General features: G+C 36.8%; 1 protein-coding gene across 1 annotated transcript in view; it reads right to left on the reverse strand.

The window, feature by feature from the left end:
* The window catches only part of PLXDC2 (plexin domain containing 2), a 547,478-nt gene that overhangs the window by 127,869 nt on the left and 397,262 nt on the right, over positions 1–22,347 (reverse strand). Inside the window, exons 8-9 of the mRNA XM_049881892.1 lie at positions 8,917–9,012; positions 8,602–8,683 (exon numbers count right to left, since the gene is read on the reverse strand). Coding sequence (XP_049737849.1) covers positions 8,602–8,683; positions 8,917–9,012 — 178 coding nt within the window. The remainder of the gene's footprint in view (positions 1–8,601; positions 8,684–8,916; positions 9,013–22,347) is intronic.

The raw sequence follows: 22,347 nt of genomic DNA on the forward strand, positions 1-22,347 counted from the left end.
CTTTCAAAACTATTCTCTATATAGAAATATACTTAAAAATGTTTTCATCTAATAGGTAAAATAATAGCATACCTTACTATGCTGTAAAAATTCATACAAAAGAAATAGGGCACTTCTCAAAGCTAAGTTTGGAAGGTTCAAAAGGAGGAAAACCAACAGATTTTTACTGTGTATTCTTAAAAACAATTTTGTTTTTACTATATAGGAATCAAAACCAAACCCATTGCCACGGAGTCGATTTCGACTAACAGAGACCTTATATGAGTGAATGCTGATAATTCTATACTAAGATTTCTTTTTAAAATGTGAAATGGCCAATTATAAAAGTCCTAGTATTAAAATAAATTCAAAATTCACTTTGCCTGCAATAGGCATTGCTGGTCAAAAATAATTATTTGGGCTGTATAGTATTTCTAGAAGTAGCTTAATTCCTTTAAAACACTGAATTATCCTATTGGTACCAAAAAAAAAAAAAAAAAACCCAAATCCATTGCTATCAAATTAATTCTGACTCATGGGGACCCCACGTGTTACAGAGCAGAATCACTCCACAGGGTTTTCTTGGCTGTAATCGTAACTGAAGCAGATCACCGGGGCTTTCAGCTATGGAGCTGCTGGGTGGGTTCGAATCATCAATCTTTAGGTTAGTAAGCCAAACCAAACCCACCGCCATCAAGTCAGTGCCAACGCATAGCGATCCCATAGGGCTTCCAAGGCTGTAATGTCTACAGTGCAGACGGCCACATCTTTCTCCTGCAGAGCAGCTGGTGGTTTCAAACCGCCAAACTTTTGGTTTGCAGTCGATTGCTTTAACCACTCTGCCAGTTGCCAGGTTGGTAGGCAATTAAAAATTCAGAAAAAAAGAAATGTCCCGATGATTTTAACTAGCTAACAAAGTTCCCAAATCTTCTGATTTATTGTTATCTATTGGGTTTTTTATACTACATATATCCAGAAGCTTCCTGCTTTCTATTTTCAGGACCTATTTCATTAACCCTTAATATATTTTAAAGACAAGCATTTTTAACTACAGATTTTTTTCTAAAATGTTTTTTCCAACTCCAAGTGATGGTTAAGGGTTTTCACACAACCATGGCATGAGCAGTGTAGGCTTATGAGACACTGAGCTCATACATGTAAGTTAGCATTTCCACTCTACTCTTCTCAGGTCATCTCAAGAATCCATGGGTTCCACTCTGAATCTACTGAATACGATGAGCTGCCAGGGAGTCTGCATTTTAACAAGTTCCCACTGAAATTCTTAACTATTCTAATATTTGTGAACTAATAAAATTGGGGCTGCTCACATTTAAAATATAAGAATCAAAAATATCTAGATGACACATGTATGCGACATTTTAGAATATAGAGCCAAAAAGATTTACTGCCTGCTAATTGTTGACCATGACACCAGGTATCTTAGACAGCCAGTATTTTAAACCTGGCATGAATTTATACAGTGAAAATGGTGACATTCTTAGCTGCTTAAATATTACTAATTGAAATTCTGATACACAAATAAAGGTGATTTCAACTTAAATGAAATTCAGCATACTGGAACATAAGTCAAAAAAAAGTTCATGAAACTTGTAAGGCTTGGTGAGTTCTAAATGTTCAGATCCATCTGAAATTAGGTACATTTGCAAGTAGAACCTCATCTTACTCCAGTCCATTTAAATAAGCCAAAATCTACAGTTAATTTTAGATCAGGGCTCCTGGGTTTCATAAATGGCTTCTATTTGATTATTAGGTATGTATTTCACACCTAATAACCAAAACGAAGACGCTTCAAATATGAACTTCAACCATAATGTCAAAGGTTATATAGACTACGCTCTGTCCAGGACACAAAAGGCAGTATGATTATACTGACTTTAAGTATTGATTTATCTTAATCTATAAATTTCAGACTTGGCCTTATATTTCAAGACTACCGGTATATTGCTTGTTATTCAACCATTGTGGTTTTCTGATTCTCTTCTTTTGATGTTAAAATCATGGACTAAGTTATGTCTTATATATATCTAAATTAGACGAAAAGAACGCTTCAGACGCCCCCTAAAGATTACAGTGAGTTGCCCCTTATGTGAGAGTTAGTTCTTGAGGTAAGTAAGCAAAACACAGAGAGTCAAAATTACACTTGGAATTCCCTTAGTCCAACAACTTCAGAAGCCTGACATAAAACCCAGAACCAGAAAAGTTCCTAATAAGCCTGGTTCTTTCTCTAATGTCAGAATGTACTATGGGATCTTTGGTTGATCCTATAAAGAAGTTGTTGGTTTGTTTTTAAGACTAAATTGTATGAAAAAGAGGAGCCCTGGTATCTTAGTCGCTAAGTGCTTGACTGCTAACTGAAAAGTCCATGGTTCAAACCCCTAGCCTCTCCTTAGGAGAAAGACTGGCAGTCTGTTTCTGTAAAGATTTATGGCTTTAGAAACCCTACTCTGTCCTATAGAGTTGCTATGAGTATGAATCAAGTTGATGGCAGAGGGTTTTATATGTAAAATACCCATTGTTTCTTTAAATACTAGAGTCACATTCAATGTTGTAAATGTGTCCACTTTAAGGGGACCATAGGAACAAGGCCAGTGGAGGGAAAGGCACTTCTCCCTGATGCTCTTACTCGGAAACACGGTTACTGATGCGGGGAGGGTGGAATGGGACGCACCATTTATATGTCTTCTCTTTGTCTCTCTCTCTCCCCTCAAACTTAGATAATTTAATATCTGTAATCTAAATAAGCTTATGATATGAAATTTTATTTTCAAAAATTAGCTGTATCTATGTAAGTTTTTTTTCCCCACCTTAATTAATTTTGGTTGGCAATACATTTCATATTTCTATTGGTTACCCAATATTTCTGTTTTTACATGTATTTTTAAATTCTTTGAAATACATGTGATGCTTTCTGTTTCTTTTTATTGCTGCAGAGGAATTCAACTCATTCAATGGAAAATAATGGCCAGAACCGCAGTATGCTCAGGGAAATGCAATAGAAATAACGAGGTCAAAAATATATAGGGCAGTTGTTAGGAAATGTTTTTTCTCTCCCTCATCTCATCTTTCTTCTTAAATAAATATGTTGTACCATTATTCTATAGACGCATGCCTTTACTGTTAATAGGGGTTTGCCTATTCCATTTTTTATTTTTATCAATTATGGAGTATATTTATTCCAAGTTTTATGACAGATATCAGTCTTATAACTTTGACTGGGGCTAAGCAAACATAAGAAGGGGGGAAAAAACCTTTAAAAGTTAGGAACCAAGAAACTAACTCCCCAATGTCCAACGTGCTTAATTGTGAATGTTGACCTCATATGCCATGTATCAGTTAGTTTTGTCTATAGTCATTTGGTTGACACTGACAAAGCCAATGGATAGTAGTAGCTAAAGTGAGCAATCAGAATTTCTTAGGAAAGCAGAAATTTCTGGCCTCAATTATCTGCATAATCCAATCCAACCATATGTGCTGGATATCTATGCTGGGTACTATGGAAGACACTAAAATGAATAATGGAGTGTTTCTACCCTTTAAGGAGCTCATATCCTCTTATTTTTCCTTTTCTCGTTCCTCCTTAGCTCAACTCCATGTGACAAATTTCAAATGAAAGAAAGAATACCTAATGAAAATAACACTCACTCTTGGGCCTCTCCCTTGTTCAGGATAGTTTCCCTGGAGACAAATGTTAGTCTCTTATGTATCTTTTCAGAGGTGTTCTCTATGTAGAGAATTTTTTTTTTAATAATTTTTATTGTGCTTTAAGTGAAAGTTTACAAATGAAGTCAGTCTTGTAGAGAATTTTTTATATAATAAAAATACTTTAATATAATGAAAAATTAACACCATTCTTCGTTATCCCATGCCACAAGGCTAGTTCCTGGAACCTCTTCTCAATTCACACAGTCTCCTTATGTGATCTTATTCACCTTCTGAATTTAAATACTATCTCTTTCTGGAATGCCTAGCTCTTATATCCTCACCTTAAGTACAACAACACTTCCACTTGAAGTCTAATATGCATCTCAAACTTAAGTTGTCCCAAACTAAACTCATTATCTACCTCAGTCTCTGCTTCTTTTGCCATCTTACCTATCTCAAAAAACAAGCACCACCATCCATCAATTTGCTCAAAGAAACCCAAAATCTAGGAAGTATCCTTGATCCTTACCTTTCCATATTCCTTCAGATCCTTATCTTCCCCTCTTCCTCTACTTCTAATCCATCAGTAGTATCTGTCTCCTTTCAAAATGTATCTAACATTCAATATCTCTACCTGTTTCCATAAATATCATCCTTGTCCAAGCTACTATCATCTCTCCTGTAGACTACTGTACACATTCTCCACTGTTTTTTTTTTCCTTTCCATTCGTGCTTGTCCTCCCTACTCAAAACCTATTCTCCTCAGAGCAGTCAGAGTTGCATTTTCAAAATAAAATGAAATTATATCACTCCTCTGCTTAATTTGCTCTAAAATATTAAGGTTTCTATTACCTTTAGAATAAAACCCTTCTTGGCTTACAAAGCCACCCATGCCCTGGCACTGTTCCTGACCTAATCTGATACCAACTGTTCTTCCATACTCTACCCACAATGCTCCCAACTCACTAGCCTTCTTTCATTTCCTCAACAGATTAAGCCTGAACCCACCTCAGGGCTTTTGCACTTGCCAGTCAGTGTCTTTGAAAAGCTCTTTGCCCTCACCTTGGTGTAGCTGGCCTCCTATCATTCAGATCTCCAGTTAATTGTTACCTCCTCAGAGAAGCCTTTCCTTACCATCTTGTCCAGAGCAACTACTAGCTCTATTAAACTCCCCAGATCTCTCATCATCATCTAACTTTTTTGTTTAATTATTCTTTTGTTTATTTTCCAGCTTGCTCAGTTAAGCTCCATGAGAGTCAAGGCACTGATTAATACTTGGTTATTATTCTAACTTCCTCTGTGTTAGAACAGTGCCTGTTATGTAGAAGTTATCCAATAAATTTATTAGTAAATGAATGAATACTTTGAGGTCAAAATACATTTCAATTAAAAAAAAAAAAAAGCTTTTGGATGAGGATGGATGGCTCATGAAGCCATGGTCTCTTCATAAGGGCAAGGCCATTTAAGCATGATACCTACAAGAGAACACCTGTTATTCAGACCAATTTTGCTATATTTCCCCTTATATCACCCTGTTTACTTATTTTTTTACGTAGCATTATCTATCACTATTTACTCTATTTCTCATTTGTTTAAAATTTATGTCACCATACTAAAAATGTCAACTCTATGAGTGAAGTGATTTTTGTCTGTTTTGTTCACCACTGAATCCACATCTACAGCAGTCACTTAAATATAGAGACAACTCAAAAATTTTTGTTGAATCAATGAAGATGTAAGATACCGCTGAAAGTGATTGATGCAACTATCTCTTATATTCTGAATTGTAGTGAAGAAACAAATGCATTCCTGCCTAGAAGAAATGGACCAATTATTCTAACTAAACACTTTTGATCCTGGATCCCATTATGTCTCCCTATAACTCAAATTCTCTTAAACTTTGGGTAGGCCATTACATTCTTAGTTTTCACTCCATGAAAAATTGAGAATTAAATGAAATGAACAAACCAATTAAAATTATCTTATCTTTTTAGAACAAGCTCAATTTGAGAGTTCAGTAATCACCATCAACTTATTATCATCTAGGGATAAACGCGTACAAAGGAGAAAGTAAAAGCGATGGAAGGAAAAAAAAAAAATCTGAGAGGCAATTTTTGAGCCACTTAGGATAAGACTTCTCTTGTTTTAATGAATTTGTTAATAAAAGCTCTAAAGTTTTGGGAAATGCTGCTGGGCAGGAAAACCAAAGTTTTGAAGCTTACAGGTCTAAGGAGAAATTAATAAAATGCAGTGGGGAAATTAAGTTGAACAAAAGTGCAATGAGCCATAGTTAAACCAATTAATTAAACAGGTTTTGATATGTATATAACTGGGTTGCTGAAGAATTAAGAATAAATCCGAGATTTTAAAGCAGTGTTTAGTATGAAACAAAATCCCATACGGTAACATGCAGAAACTTCAGAGTTATTTTAACAGTGTTCTTTGATGAATTCCTTCCTTACTCATATGTATCGCCACTTCCTCTTCTCTATTATTAATCATTAAAACACTATGAATTCAATAATATACAAAAGTTTTATGCTTTGCTTGATCCCCTATGCTCTTTTCGTGTCAATTTCAAAAGCAGGTAACTTTCTTACCACATCAATTATAAAAAGTTTTATTTTTCAGTAGTAAGTCTATTATTTTTTCAGAATGCAATGAAGACTAGTTTGCCTAGTGCACTGGCAGCCCGGCAAGTGTGAAGCAGAACACTTGCCTTAATGTAAGGCACTAAGACTATAGGCCTGGGGGTCACGCTTGATCAAGGTTTAATTCCAGGCTAAGTACTTAAGATATGTGAGAGCCAGCCCAAGTAACTTAGCTTTGATACACTTCAGTTGCCTCTCCTGTAAAAATGTTGTCTGAGTTAAATATGCTATCCGAAAAGTACTTAGCACGATGTCTGACTGAGAAAGCTCTCAATAAGAGTGTCAACAACTTGTAGATCCAACCTATGAATATCCTTTGATCGTGAAAGTTGGTTGTTTGGAACTATAAACATATTTCCAGCAAAAATATGAAACCAAAAATGAAATAAGTATAGGAAGGTAGAATTTTAGACTAGTCTCCAAAACTTTCATTTATGATAACACTATTTCATGAGTGAATTAACCTAATAGTACTCTGGCTAAGGCGACCAACTTGTCCAGGTTTTCACGGAACTTTCTTGGTTTTAAAAGTGAAAGTCCCACATCCCGGAACACACTCATTCCTGGACAAACCTAATCATGATTCCTTCATTTGGAACCTGATCATGACTAATTTATGCATCCATTCTTCTGCAATACCAGGCACCTTCTTAGGCTCTGGAGGTATAAGGACAAATAGAATACAGTTCTTGCCTTCAACAAATGCAGAGCCTTACAAAGGAGACAGACAAGTGAATAAGCACCCCAAGCCCAATGCTAACTGCTGATAATGGAGGTTTGCCCAGGATGTGGTGGCACTACAGCCACCTCACACAGACTGGTGGTTTAGGGAGACTTCTCAGAGGAGGTAAACACTGAACTGGATCTTGAAGTCGGTACACAGCCCAAACCATTTTTCATGCCTGAGCTCAGGAAGACTTATAAACATACATATTAAAATGCCATCTCTTTAGATTTACTTTGGTTGTTATCTAAACAGATTGTGAATAAATACTAATATACATGTAATCTTTATGAAATCTAACCAAATTTGAATGTTAATAACAATAAATCCTTGATTTTATAGTAGTTCCTTCACTCTGGATCTACAGCTGAGTTGAAATCTATTTTAAAAATGATAACTGCCTCTTTGCTTTTTGATCATTTGAAATTCTTTTCACAAAGGAAATTATTGAAACAACATATTAAACTGAAAAGGAAACAAGAAGTTATTATAAGTAATATTGTTTTATTCACAGTAATTCAGAGCTTATCCCAAAGTTAGCTGATTGAGAATGTTCCCTAAAGCTTGCTAACAAGGCATATCCATTGGAATTCTACCCTTTTGCTTCAAAAACTTTTAAACTATTCCTGAACATGCCTTTATCATCTCAGCAGATGCTGCAGCCAGGAGATGAGAAGACAGGCTGGTACACAACAGAAAGTGCGGATGCGGCAACAATTGACTAATGGCATGAACTAATTTCTCCACCTGGGAGAAGCAGCGTATTTTTCATAGATCTGAAGATGAGAAGGGGACTTAAACCCAAATGCCTAAAGCTTCCTTGGGGCAGGGACCACATCTGTATTATTCACTGCTGTGTTCCCAATGCCTAGGACACAACAGATGAGCAACATTGTTAAATAAATAATGGAATACGTTTAAAATTCTCTTCACCCACTATCTCCAACAAATGATCATTCAGTCTCTGAAAAAGTTTAGGGATGCTAAAAGCTTCTTTGGTATTCAAGTTGTGCCGCTTAAGTTCCAAAGTCAGTTAGCTGTAACGGAGGGGGGACCAAAACCATCTGTTGTATTTACGTAAAGCCCACTTAGTGTCACTTCATTTCTCAGCCTCAAATTATATTTCTAATTTTAGGTAGTAGTCTTTTAGATTTTATAGTCACCTACTAAGAATATGTGTATGATTATACATAGACCTGGCTTGCTCTAGTGAAGGTATCTCGTATCATGTTTCCTATAGACTTAGGATCAGAGCATCATTTTTATAGGTTCATCAGTTATACTTATCAAATACATTAAGCCCCACAGTGATTATAAAGTATGTCAGATAATGATCTTATTGACTATGGAGGTTCTTGGTAATTTTGAGGAAACCAGGCAAAGAGAAATATTAAAATTCCCAGTTTTAAGCTTTTTTTTGTTGCATTTTGGTCACGGTATTTTTTTTTTTTTTACACATATACATATAGTACTACACATATAATCTATACACCTGACATACAACTAAAATTCAATGGCAAGGTAGAGCCAATAAACATTTTTTTAATCATTAATTTTTTTATTATTATTAAAGGTATTTTTTACCTTTGAAGTTTACTACACCAACTGCAGTTGAAACCAATCTGAGAAGATACACAGGGGCCACACTCATTAAACTGGAGACACGCTAGGAAACAGGAAGGAACATATGATTCATCAAGACTGATTTGTTGGCATGAATCAAAAAAGTGATTGCTCAACCAAAAAAAAAAAAAAAAATCACCTACCCATCCCCATATACACTCAGGGTCAAAATACCCATCCCTGTCAAATACAATGTTATAGTTACTAGTAAACAGAGCAGGTAATCAAGCTGGCAAATTATTTTTTCCACTTAGCTATGTTCACATATTAACTTACTAGGTAATGGAGTCATTTCCACAGCTGAAATGTTGGTAATTTTTGACATTTGGAGCTCTACTCGATGGTACTCATAAATTGTTCTTCTTCGAACATCTATAAAAATAAAATAGAAAACAGAAAAGAAATTTCAACACTTTCCCACCAAAAAACAACAGGGTGTTAATAACACATAGAATTATTATTTCTCACCTGATGCAAATTTAAAATAAACTCTCAGCCTGTGAGGAGGCTGATTATAAAAAAACCTGAAAAGTGGTGTGCCCTTGGATCCAGAAGCTCTTTTTTTAATCAATGAAGTTGAGAATGTTGATTAGGGTCTCAGACATCTCACTTAGCTAGCAGGGCTGCAACTCATGGTCACCAAGAGTTTACTTAAGACATCTTCTTGACAGATTCACGTATTTTAGAAGATTTTGACACATGAAATCAAGAAGGTAAGATGACGCCATTTCTCCCAAACTAATGCTACAGTGACTCCATCACGAATGGATAGCAATTAAAACCTTTTCATAGCCTACAGTGACAATTCCATTGCTTTAAATGTTTAGAATAATTTTTTTAAATAGAAGTAAAAAGCCGTCTTAAGTCTTTTAAAAATTTGTATTGCTATTTATTAAACATACAATATACCTACAGAAAGTTAATAACTAGCACTTATATTGCAAATAGCAACTTACAATAGTTCATCAGCAAATCCAGCAAGGTCCCTGAAGAAAACGTTACGTGGAAACTTTGACAAGAACTTTAATAATTAAAAATCAGATAAATATAAATGTGGTATATTTTATAATAAGACTGTTGATGAAATATACTTAAAATACCCTATAAAAAGAGATTTAAGCCTTATACTACTGAGCTTGCCTGAGTTTGGGTAAATGGAAATGGAAAAAAGAATGTTATCATTTTCTCTCGGAATGCTTGTAATGACAGGAACGCATTTCGTGAATAATAGTATATCTGTCAGGAAGTGTTTGGGAAGCTCTAAGTTATTAAAAAAAAAAAAATCATAGAACCCAATCTTGTGAACCCCATGTGTCTGTCAGTTTGTCTTACTTGGGGGGGGCTTGTGTGTTGCTGTGACACTGGAAGCTATGCCACCAGTATGCAGAAAGCAGCAGAGTCACCTAAGGCTGACAGGTTTCAGCTGAGCTTTCAGACTAAGACAGAGTAGAAAGAAGGACCCGGCAGTCTACTTCTGAAAAGAATTAGCCAGTGAAAACCTTATGAATAGCAGCGGAACACTTTACGATACAGTGCCAGAAGATGAGCCCCCCAAATTGGAAGGCACTCAAATGATGACTCAGGAAGGGCTGTCTCCTCAAAGTAGTCAACCTTAATGACATGGATGGAGTAAACGTTTTGGGACCTTCATTTGCTGATGTGGCACAACTCAAAATGAGAAGAAACAGCTGCAAACATCCATTAATAATCAGAACCTGGTATGTACGAAGTATGAATCTAGAAAAATTGAAAATTGTCAAAAATGAAATGGAATGCATAAACATCGATATCCTAGGCATCAATGAACTGAAATGGACTGGTATTGGCCATTTTGAATCAGACAATCATATAGTCTACTATGCTGGGAATGACAACTTGAAGAGGAATGGTGGCGCATTCACTGTCAAAAAGAACATTTCAAGGTCTATCTTGAAGTACAATGCTGTCAGTGATAGGATAATAGCCATACGCCTACAAGGAAGACCAGTTAATACGACTATTATTCAAACTTAAGCACCAACCACTAAGGCCAAAGATGAAGAAATAGAAGATTTTTATCAGCTTCTGCAGTCTGAAATTGATCAAACATGCAATCAGGATGCGCTGATAATCACTGGTGATTGGAATGTAAAAGTTGGAAACAAAGAAGAAGGATTGGTAGTTGGAAAATATGGTCGTGATGATAGAAACAATGCTGGAGATCAAATGGTAGAATTTTGGAAGACAAATGACTTTTTCATTGCAAATAACTTTTATCACCAACATAAATGGTAACTATACACATCGACCTCACCAGGCAGAATACACAGGAATCAAATTGACTACATTTGTAGAAATAGACAATGGAAAAGCTCAATTATCAACAGTTAAAACAAGGCCAAGGGCTGACTGTGGAACACACCACCAACTGCTCATATGCAAGTTCAAGTAAAACTGAAGAAAATCAGAGCAAGTCCACATGAGCCAAAATATGACCTTGAGTATATTCCACCCGAATTTAGAAACAATATCAAGAACAGATTTGAAGCATTGAACACTAATGACTGAAGACCAGACGAGTTGTGGAGTGACATCAAGGACATCATACATGAAAAAAAAAGAGGGAAGAAAGTAAAGAACAAGATAAATGTCAGAGGAGACTCTGAAAATTGCTCTGGAATGTCAAGCAGCTAATGCAAAAGGAAGAAATGATGAAGTAAAAGGAGTGAACAGAAGATTTCAAAGTGCAGCTCGAGAAGACAAAGTAAAGTATTACAATGACATGTGCAAAGAGCTGGAGATAGAACACAAAAGGGAAGAACAGGCTTGGTGTTTCTCAAGCTGAAAGAACTAAAGAAAAAATTCAAGCCTCGAGTTGTAATAGTGAAGGATTCTATGGCGAAAATATTAAACAATGCAGGAAGCATCAAAAGAAAATGGAAGAAATATACAGAGTCATTATACCAAAAAGAGTTAGTCGATGTTCAACCATTCAGGAGGTATCCTATGAGCAGGAACCAATGGTACTGAAGGAAGAAGTCCAAGCTTCTCTGCAAGCATTGGTGAAAAATAAGACACCAGGAATTGATGGAATATCAATTGAGATGTTTCAACAAATGGATGCAGCGCTGGGGGTGCTCATTTGTCTATGCCAAGAAATATGGAAGACAGCTTCCTGGCCAAATGACTGAAAGAGATCCATATTTATGCCTATTCCCAAGAAAGGTGATCCAACCAAATGTGGAAATTATCAAACAATATCATTAATATCACACGCAAGCAAAATTCTGCTGAAGATCATTCAAAAATGGCGACAGGGAACTGCCAGAAATTCAGGCTGGATTCAGAAGAGGATGTGCAACCAGGTATATCGTTGCTGATGTCAGATGGATCCTGGCTGAAAGCAGAGAATACCAGAAAGATGTTTACCTGTGTTTTATGGACTATGCAAAGGCATTTGACTGTGTGGATCATAATTGTGCTCATAAGGAACCTGTACGTATAGTCAAGAGGCAGTTGTTCGGACAGAACAAGGGGTACTGGGTGGTTTAAAGTCAGGGAAGGTGTGCGTCAGGGTTGTATCCTTTCACCATACCTATTCAATCTGTATGCTGACCAAATAATCTGAGAAACTGGACTGTAAGAAGAACGATGGGGAATCAGGATTGGAGGGAGATTCGTTAACAACCTGCGTCATACAGATGACACAACCTTGCTTGCTGAAAGTGAAGAGGTCTTGAAGCCCTTTCTGATGAAGATCAAAGACCACAGCCTTCAGTATGGATTACACCTCAACATAAAGAAAACAAAAATCCTGGACCAATAAACATCATGATAAACGGAGAAAAGACTGAAGTTGTCAAGGATTTCATTTTACTTGGATCCACAATCAATACCCACGGAAGCAGCAGTCAAGAAATCAAAAGACACATTCCATTGGGCAAATCTACTGCAAAGGACCTCTTTAAAGTGTTGAAAAGCAAAGATGTCACCTTGAAGGGGTAAGATGCACCTGACCCAAGCCATGGTATTTTCAATCACATCATATGCATGTGAAAGCTGGATAATGAATAAGGAAGATGGACTGCCAAAAGAAAGAACAAATCTGTCTTGGAAGAAATGCAACCAGAATGCTCCTTAGAAGCAAGGATGGCGAGACTGCATCTTGCATACTTTGGACATGTTGTCCGGAGGGATCAGTCCCTGGAGAAGGACATCATGCTTGGCAGAGTACAGGGCCAGGAGAAAAGAGGAAGATCCTCAAAGAGGTGGATTGACACAGTGGCCGCCACAACGGGTTCAAGCATAACAATGATTGTAAGGATGGCGCAGGACGGGGCAGTGTTTCGTCTGTTGTACATAGCGTCACTATGAGTCAGAACTGACTCGACAGCACCTAACAACAACAACAACTACAACAACAATCTTGTGAAGCAGCATGTCATATTCTTTAATAGTACATGCTCTGGAACAATTTGTCTGGGTTCAAATCCTGGTTTTGCTACTTGGTATCTGTGTGTCTTTGGGCTCGTTTGTGCTTTAGCACATCTGTGCCTCAGTTTCCTCATCCATAAAATAGGAAAAATACTACCTTGTATCACAGAGTTTTTCTGAGGTTTAAAATGAGATAATGCCTTAAAATTTTTTAGAACAATTACTTTCATGCTGTAAGTACTCAATAAATGTTAGATATGATTTTTTTCTAGTTTTAATATGGCAAGCTTGGGTCATGCTGGTTGTGTTATGTATACAACGATCTAGTGTCTGTAAATCAAAACTCATCGAGACCACACAAAAACCCTGCAACCAGACTTCTGGGAATTTGTCTCCTATCTTATCTTAGAGAAAGTCAGACTTTTATTAAGGTCAACAGCTCCAACAACGATCTCCACTGGACATAAAGCAGGAGCGCAATGGCCAGAAGACACTGCGTGGTCTTTCAGTTAAAGTGTTTCGGAAAAGGCAGCTATTCCACAGCTGGGAAATTGTAAAGGGCAATCAAACACCTATTCATAAAATACAAACATCTCTCCTTAACTTCCCTCATTTCCTTTCTCCCATTCCTGATTATTCACGATGAAATCCTACTCCAGAAGACATTCTGGTGCCACCCACCGAAAATGTCTTCAGGTTTATCAGACTGAAAAGCACTGTTTAAAAACTCTGACCTGATTAATTTCTTTTTGGTATAATGGAAGGAGGCATAGAAACTTTTCAAAGTGTAAACTTTATCAAAAATTACAGAAAATGCTGATGTGATAATACGTAGTAAAGATTCTCGGGGCACATGAACCACGTGCGTGTGCACACACACGTAAAATATTTAAACTCTTAAGACAAATGAAAAGATTACTTGGCTTCTGCCTTTTTTAAACAGGATGAATTCCTGTATGTAGCCATCATATGTATTTTGCTAAACAAATTAGCTCTAGGAAGCAAATAATGTGGCCTCACCAGAAGATCACTGGTATGATGGTTGCTGAGTCATTTTACTAAAGTTTGCACAGTATCTATCACATGAGTAGTTACTGAAAATATTCATTTTCTTCTCATTTCATATTATATTTTGAAAAACTTCAACTTCTCTCACAATGACCGTGAAGCCTCTGGGAGTTAATTATTGATCACGCATATGGGGCAATGAGAAATAGTAACGTTTTGGCTGTGCTAGCTCAATTACCCGCTTTGAGACCTCCAACTCTTGGGAGGAGATAAACTTAACAAAACTAAAATTAATGAGAATGATTTTTGCTTGACGACCTGCCAATTCACGACAGCTTCCAAATGGTTACTTCTGTTGTATTTGAGATACCACTGCCAAAAACAAGTAATTAGGAATGTATTTACTGGTAGCCCCTGCCAATGCTAGAGGCTTTTATTTGATTCCAGAAATATATTTAGCTTATGTGTCTTGAAAAACTAAGGCAAAACAATGTTGAATTAAACATTCAGTCTTAGTGGTGGTGGTACAGCTTCAACTGTTTTCTTACGACTTAAAAAAAAATAGGATCAACTATAACTAATTGTTGTTGAGTCAATCCCTACTCATGGCAATCCCAGGTGTGTCAGAGTAGAATTGTGCTCCATAGTGCTTTCAATGGCTGATTTTTCTGAAGTAGATTGCCAAGCCTTTCTTCCAAGGCACCTCTGAACTGCCAATCCTTTGGTTAACAGTGGAGCAAGCTAACCATTTGCAGCACCCAGGGACTCCAAGATCAACTATAATAGTCACCAGTTAAGTGCCTTTACAAAAATATTCTGAACAAATTAACGCAGAGAATATAAATCAGTAATCAAGAAATCAAAAGTGCAAATATTGAATTGCATCTTTTAGAAGGTACGAACAATAACATTAGGAGGGACAGAGTGGTCATATGAAAATATAAGAAATCCACTCTAGCTTAAATGAACAAAAATAATGCAACCCTGTAGGACAGAGTAGAACTGCCCCATATGGTCTCCAAAGAGCTCCTGGTGGATTCGAACAGAAGACCTTTTGGTTAGCACTTAACCACTACACCACCAGAGTTTTCAATAAGGACTACTCTGTGGCATAATTAGATAGGATCTAGTCGATTTGTCTGTCTTGAAAGCTAACAATCACCTAGGGTATACGTAATTTCCTAAATTAGCCTATTCTTACCTTTATGTAAATATTTTGTTGGAATTGTCAAACAAATGACTGGCCAACATTTCCTTATTTATGTGTTGACAATGTGCAATGATTTGCTCCAATGGTTGTTTCATTGTTTTCCTAGTTCAAATTAAGCCCAATACACAGCAATATTTAAAGAGGATCCTTAAACGTAAAAGCACTGCATTATACTACGACAAGCTTCATCTCCAGTATGAAGACCCCGGGAAGGGGACGGGGGAAGCCTTGAGATATAAAGGGCACTATTACAGCACTGGGATTACAGCAGTTACCAGCTTCTCTCACACACAAAAAATGCAATGCATTAAGAGAATGAGTTAGTTGGAGTTATTACGCAAAGCATCTATAAACATTATATGCTTTAGCCTCAACCATGGTGTTTTTATTCCCTCTGCAGTACTAATTCAATTAAATGATAATAGAATTAGGCATTAGATAAGGCAACATAACGTCTAGGTGACACCGACATGCTAACCTGAACCTATTAGGCTTTCCTCTGATTGCATCATTCCCTCACTGCTTTCAAAGTTCCAAGGCACTGTTAAAACCAGTTGTTGTGTACCCTTGAGTTGCTTACACATTGGAAAGAGTAGGATGGCCACATAGGGTTCTTAAGCTGTAACTGTCACAGGAACAGATCTTCAGGTCTTTTCTCCCAAGGAGTGGCTCGTGGGTTTGAACGGCCAACCTTTTGGTTAGTGGACAAGCACTTAACCACTGTAACACCAGGGCTCCTTGCTAAAACCTAAATGACCAGATTTCATAAATTACCTGAGCATGCATAATATACAAATATTAATTATGTGATCGAGAAGTAGGAGATTATTAAGGCAAGAGAAAGTATGAATTTGAAGGAAAATATGAAAAAGAATAAGGGCACATCTAATATCTAAGGTCATAATTTAAAACAAAAACGGCAGATAGAACTGTTTCTGTTGTTGTCAGGTGCCATCGAATTAGTTCCAACTCATAGCGACCCTATGTACAACATAAGGAACACTGCCCGGTGCTGTGCCATTCTCACAACCATTGCTATGCTTAAGCCCATAGTTGCAGCCACTGTGTCAATCCATCTTGTTGAGGGTCTTCCTCTTTTTTGCTAACCTTCCACTTTACCATTATGTCCTTCTCCAGGGACTGATCTCTCCTGGTAACATGTCCGAAGCATGTGATATGTAGTCTCCTCACCCTTGCTTCTAAGGAACATTCTGGCTGTACTTCTTCCAAGAAACATTTGTTCATTCTGTTGGCAGTTCATGGTATATTCAACATTCTTCACCAACACCATAATTCAAATGCATTAATCCTTCTTCAGTCTTTCTTATTCATTGTCCAGCTTTCGCATGCATTTATGAGGCAATTGAAAACACCATGGCTTGAGTCAGGTGCATCTTAGTCTTCAAGGTGACATATTTGCTTTTTAACACTATTGTCATGGATTGAATTAAGCCCCCCCAAAAACGTGTGTATCAACTTGGTTAGGCCATGACTCCCAGTATTGTGTGGTTGTCCTCCATTTTGTAATTGTAATTTTATGTTGAGAGGATTAGGATGGGATTGTAACATCACTCTTACTCAAGTCACCTCCCTGATCCAAGGCAAAGGGAGTTTCCCTGGGGGGTGGCCTGCACCACCTTTTATCTCTCAAAAGATAAAGGGGAAGGGAAGCAAGCAGAGAGTTGGGGACCTCACAGCACCAAGAAAGCAGCACCAGGAGCAGAGTGTGTCCCTTGGACATGGGGTCCCTGTGCCTGAGAAGCTCCTCAACCAGGGAAAGATTGAGGACCTTCCTCCAGAGCCAACAGAGAGAGAAAGCCTTCCCCCGGAGCCAACGCCCTGAATTTGGACTCGTAACCTACTAGAGTGTGAGAAAATAAATTTCTCTTTGTTAAAGTAATTCACTTGTGGTATTTCTGTCATAGCAGCACTAGATGACTAAAACAACTATAAAGAGGTCTTTTGCAGCAGATTTGCCCAATGCAATGTGTCTTGATTTCTTGACTACTGCTTCCATGGGTGTTGATTGTGGATCCAAGTAAAATGAAATCTTTGACAACTTCAGTCTTTTCTCCGTTTATCATGATATTCCTTATTGGTCCAGTTGTGAGGATTTTTATTTTCTTTATTTTGAGGTGTAATCCACACTGTAGGCTGTAGCTTTTGATCTTCAAGAGTAAGTGCTTCAAGTCCTCTTCACTTTCAGCAAGCAAAGTTGTGTCATCCGCATATTGAAGTTAATGAGTCTTACTCCAATTCTGATGCCCTGGTCTTTTGCATATAGTCCAGCTTCTCGGATTATTTGTCTAGCATACAGACTAAGTATGGAGAAAGGATACAACCCTAATGCACACCTTTCCTGACTTTAAACCATGCAGTATCACCTTGTTCCACTCAAACGACTGCCTCCTAATCTATGTGCAGGTTCCTCTTGAGCACAATTAAGTGTTTTGGAATTCTGATTTTTTTGCAATGTCATCCATAATGGTATCCGTGCAGCCGAATACCTTTGCACAGTCAACAAAATACAAGTAAATATCTTTCTAGTATTCTCTTCTTTCGGCCAGGAAAGGATACCACTGGCATTATCAGTGGTACCTCTGGTTCCATGTCCTCTCCTGCACCTGGCTTGAATTTCTGGCAGCTCTCTGTTGATGTACGGCTGCACCTGCTTTTGAATGATCTTCAGCAAAACTGTACTTGCATGTGACATTAATGATATTGTAAAATAATTTCTGCGTTCAGTGGGATCACCTTTCTTTGGAATAGGCATAAATATGGATCTCTTCCAGTCAGTTGGCCTGGTAGTTGAATTCCAAGTTTCTTGGCGTAGACCAGTAAGCACTTGAAGTGCTGCATGCCTTTGCTGAAACATCTCGACTGGTGTTCTGTCAACTCCTGGAGCCTTATTTTTCAGCAATGCCTTCAGTGCAGCTTGAACTTCTTCCTTTACTACCACTGGTTCCTAATCATATGCTATCTCCTGAAATGGTTGAAAGTTGACCAGTTCTTTTTGGTATAGTAACTCTGTATTCCTTCCATCTTCTTTTGATGCTTCCTGTGTCATTTGAGATTTTCCCCATAGAATCCTTCAATATTGCAACTCGAGGCTTGAATTTTTCTTCATTTCTTCCAGCTTGAGAAATGCCAAGTGTGTTCTTCCCTTTTGGTTTTCTAACTCCAGGTCTTTGCACATGTCATTATAATATTTTGCCTTCTTGAGCCACCCTTTGAAATCTTCTGTTCAGCTCTTTCACTTCATTTCTTCCTTTCACTTTAGCTACTCAACGTTCAAGAGCAACTTTCAGAGTCTCTTCTGATATCTATTTTGTTCTTTTCTTTCTTTCCTGTCTTTTTTAATGGCCTCTTGCTTTCTTTAGGTATGATGATAGAACTAGATAGAAAAATTCAGGTTCGATTATTTTCCAGAACTGTTTTGGCCACTTTCCTATGCCTTCCATAGTGAGGCAACCACTGATTACAGTTTTCCAAGGATGAGCTTTTGATCAGTATTAAAGTACATTAAGTTTGTTTTCCCTTCTTCACACTCATAAATTCTTGCCTAACAGGTATTCAATAAGTATTTGATGAACAAACGAATGTTATTTAAATTTGTTGAATATCTAACTATATAGTAAAGCTCTTTCTGAATTTAAGGCTTTTACATTAAAAAAAAAACAGCTTTATTAACTATATTGAGAAGTAGAAGTCTAAACAGGTACAAACTTACTTAAAGGAATGTAATAAAATCATATAAATATTTGCTAACAGAATGGTCATTTTCATCTCTGAATTCATTACAGTTAGAAATAAGATTAAGGTGAAGGCCAGATGGGAGGGAAATTCAGCGGATATTCTTGCCAACATAGTTTCTGTATAGTTAGAATTAGGTAAATATCCATTTATTATCTGAGACTGTTGTACGGGAATGAAATGTCAACTAATTGACTTACTAACCAATCTATCAATTAAATAATTAATTAAAACGAAAGAGCCACAAGTCCCTGAAAGAACCCTTTTTTGTTCATAAAAATTCTAGAAAAATTCCCAAATGTGTCAAAATTGTTTAGTATGTGATTTCCAATATCCAGAATTCTTAGATTTCTACTTCTCTTTAAAAATCAAGTCCCTCTTTAAAAAAATAAAATAAAGTATGCTATAAATGTAAGTATTAAAAGAATAACATATCATTTTATATAATTCTTCCTAACTTGGAAGCGTTTCATGAGGCGATATTTTATGAAAAAGTGTCATGATTTCCCTCTCACTGAGTCTTTAGCGAGGGAGTGCATACTGGAGAAGCCAAGCACTTAATGAAGTTGTACTGTAAACAGATGCAATCTCATCTTCTGTAAAATTAATAATTTTGAAGGGTTTTCCATTTTGAGAAGCAAGGAGGTGTGATGACAAACTGTTGAAGGATTTATAGATTGATCTGTTTTTAACGTAATTAAAAAACCCAGATAACTTTGAAAATAACAAGTGATGATGCTCAGTTTCTCTGCTGAAAGAACTTGAGAGAATCATATAAAATATTATCAAAGAAAAAAAATCCTCAAGGTTTTCCTAAGATTATTTGTTTTTTTATAGTTTTGACAAAATGTTTTCTGTTATAGTTGCTAAGTAAGTATAATAAATGTGTCCTGCCACCAGCTAAAAATTAAAAGTTGTTTTCTCTGGGGGAAAAGCAGACAGAAATGAGAAATTTTATTATTTGCCCAAATCTATAAAATTCAAGGCCTTTTAAAGGCAAATAAAAAAATTATTTATGTGAATATTCTACTTGGAATTTAATACTTTATTTAAATATGTATATATGGCCTGGTGGTGCAGTGGTTAACAGTCTGGCTGCTAACCAAAAGATCGGCAGTTCGAATCCACCAGGCGCTCCTTGGAAACCCTATGGTGCCCTTCTACTCTGTACTATACAGTTGCTATGGCCCAGAATTGACTCAACTGCAATGGGTTATATGGGTTACATATGGTCTATTCTTGTATTGCCCCATAAAGTAGTCACTAGTTACAGGTGGTTCTTTAAACCTAAATTAATTAATTAAATCAAATTAAAAATTCAATTCCTCAATCTCACTAGTCACATTCCACGCACACAGAGACCACATGTGGCTAGTGACTACCATACTAGATCGCTCAGATTTAGAACATTTCTACCAGTGCAGAAAGTTCTATTGGACAGTCCTGGTCTATGCCATCATCTTTTTGAGAATTAAAGTGTAAGATATTTTGCGTACTCATAAATCTCTATTTACTTTTGATTTTTAAGGTGATTTTATCCAGTGCGTAAGCATAATTTTGAGACCATGTACAGTAAAATATATAAAATGTCACTGCACTTCTAAGTACTTTTTAAATATATTTGCTGTTCAAATTAATTGTCATTTGTATTTGTGAAAGTACTAACATTTACTATTGAGCTGTGACAAATAACCAACAAAGCACAGGCACATTGTAGCACAACGTTAAAATGTTTAAAACAGCAGATGCTGGTGAAAAAGGGCCTGACATTAAGAAAGCACCAGATAATGTTCTGCTGGTGAGAAGAAAAAAGTAGAATATTCTAAGAGATTCATAAAGAGTCATTATCGTAACTTGTAGTGGACCCATTTCCAGTTAGGTCAGCTGCTTTCCAGGTAGGTTCCTAGTGCTAGAATTCTGCAGGTGTATGCCAGAGTAACTTATATGTTACTAAAATGACACAGCCTTAAATTTTCCAATCAAAAAAACCACATCTGCATGAGTTTCTTGGTGGAAATGTTATGTTCATTAAGCTCTGAGGGTAGAGAAGTGGTGAGCCGTGATGGGGAAGGTCAGCACCCTAGAGATAAGGCTGAAATTCAAACTGTTACATTGGAGGAGAGAGAAACAAACAAGTACAAACGGTACTAGTGAGAATGGCATATTTATGCAGAGAAATTTCTGCACACTGTGTAAAAGGACTTGGAGGGACGTAAGCCGATGCTGAGAATTATTTAACAGAATTATTTAACAAGAAATTATGGAAATTACAAATGACCTATGAATATATGACAATGTTCAAACTCTCTGGTAACTGAAAGATAATTAGAACAACAATGAAATACCATGTTCTGCTTATCAAATTTACAAAGTTTAAAAAAATGATAATAGTGTCTGAGAGCATTTGGGGAAACAGGATATTTAATGCAGTACTGGTGGGAGAGTAAATTGGTCCAACCTTTACGGAAGGCAATTTGTCAAATCATACAAAAGGTCATTAACATTCAACTTCTACATATTCATTTTTTGAGAATCAGCAGAGGTATGCATAAACATTTTAAAAAATGGTTGTTCAGCACCATGTTACTGATAATTAACACGAGAAGCCACCTATATGACTATGTAAAATATAAAACAAAGGGATTTGGCACACCATTTATGACCATGTTTTAGATGGGTACTTAACAGCATAGAAAAATATGTTACATATGTTAAAGGAAAAACACATGGCAAAAATATGTACAGCACAATGTCAATTTTCTTAGTGTCTCTGTGTGTGTGTACATACTAAAAACAAAAGAGAAATACATAAAAGCATTTATTGCTTTCTCTCTGTAGTGGATTTACAGGTAACTTAAGTTTTCCTCTTTGGGTTATATGTTCTGAATTAAAATGCACTGTTTATAGTCACAGAGTTCCTGGGTGGTGCAAACTAAAAGGTTGAAGATTCTAGTCCACCCAGAGTGCCTCAGAAGAAAGACCTGGTGATCTATTTCCCAAAACCCCACCTTGAATTGAAAACCCTACAGAGCACAGTTGTACTCAGGCATATATGGGGTCACCATCAATCAGGGTTTATAATCACAAGTTGGTGTTGCAATGAAAGGTTGGTGGTTCAAACCCACCCAGTGGCTCTACAGGAGAATGACCTGGTAATCTGCTTCCATGAAGACGATGGCCAAGAAAACTCCATGGGACAGTTCTACACTGCCACATGGGGTAGAAATGAATTGGAATTGACTGCATGGCACCCAACAACAATAACAATATATTTTTCACTCATGTTTTTGTAACAAAAAACTAAAGTCACTGTATGTACAACT

The sequence above is a fragment of the Elephas maximus genome, chromosome 4, assembly GCF_024166365.1.
Source record: "Elephas maximus indicus isolate mEleMax1 chromosome 4, mEleMax1 primary haplotype, whole genome shotgun sequence".
Taxonomy (NCBI): Eukaryota; Metazoa; Chordata; class Mammalia; order Proboscidea; family Elephantidae; genus Elephas; species Elephas maximus.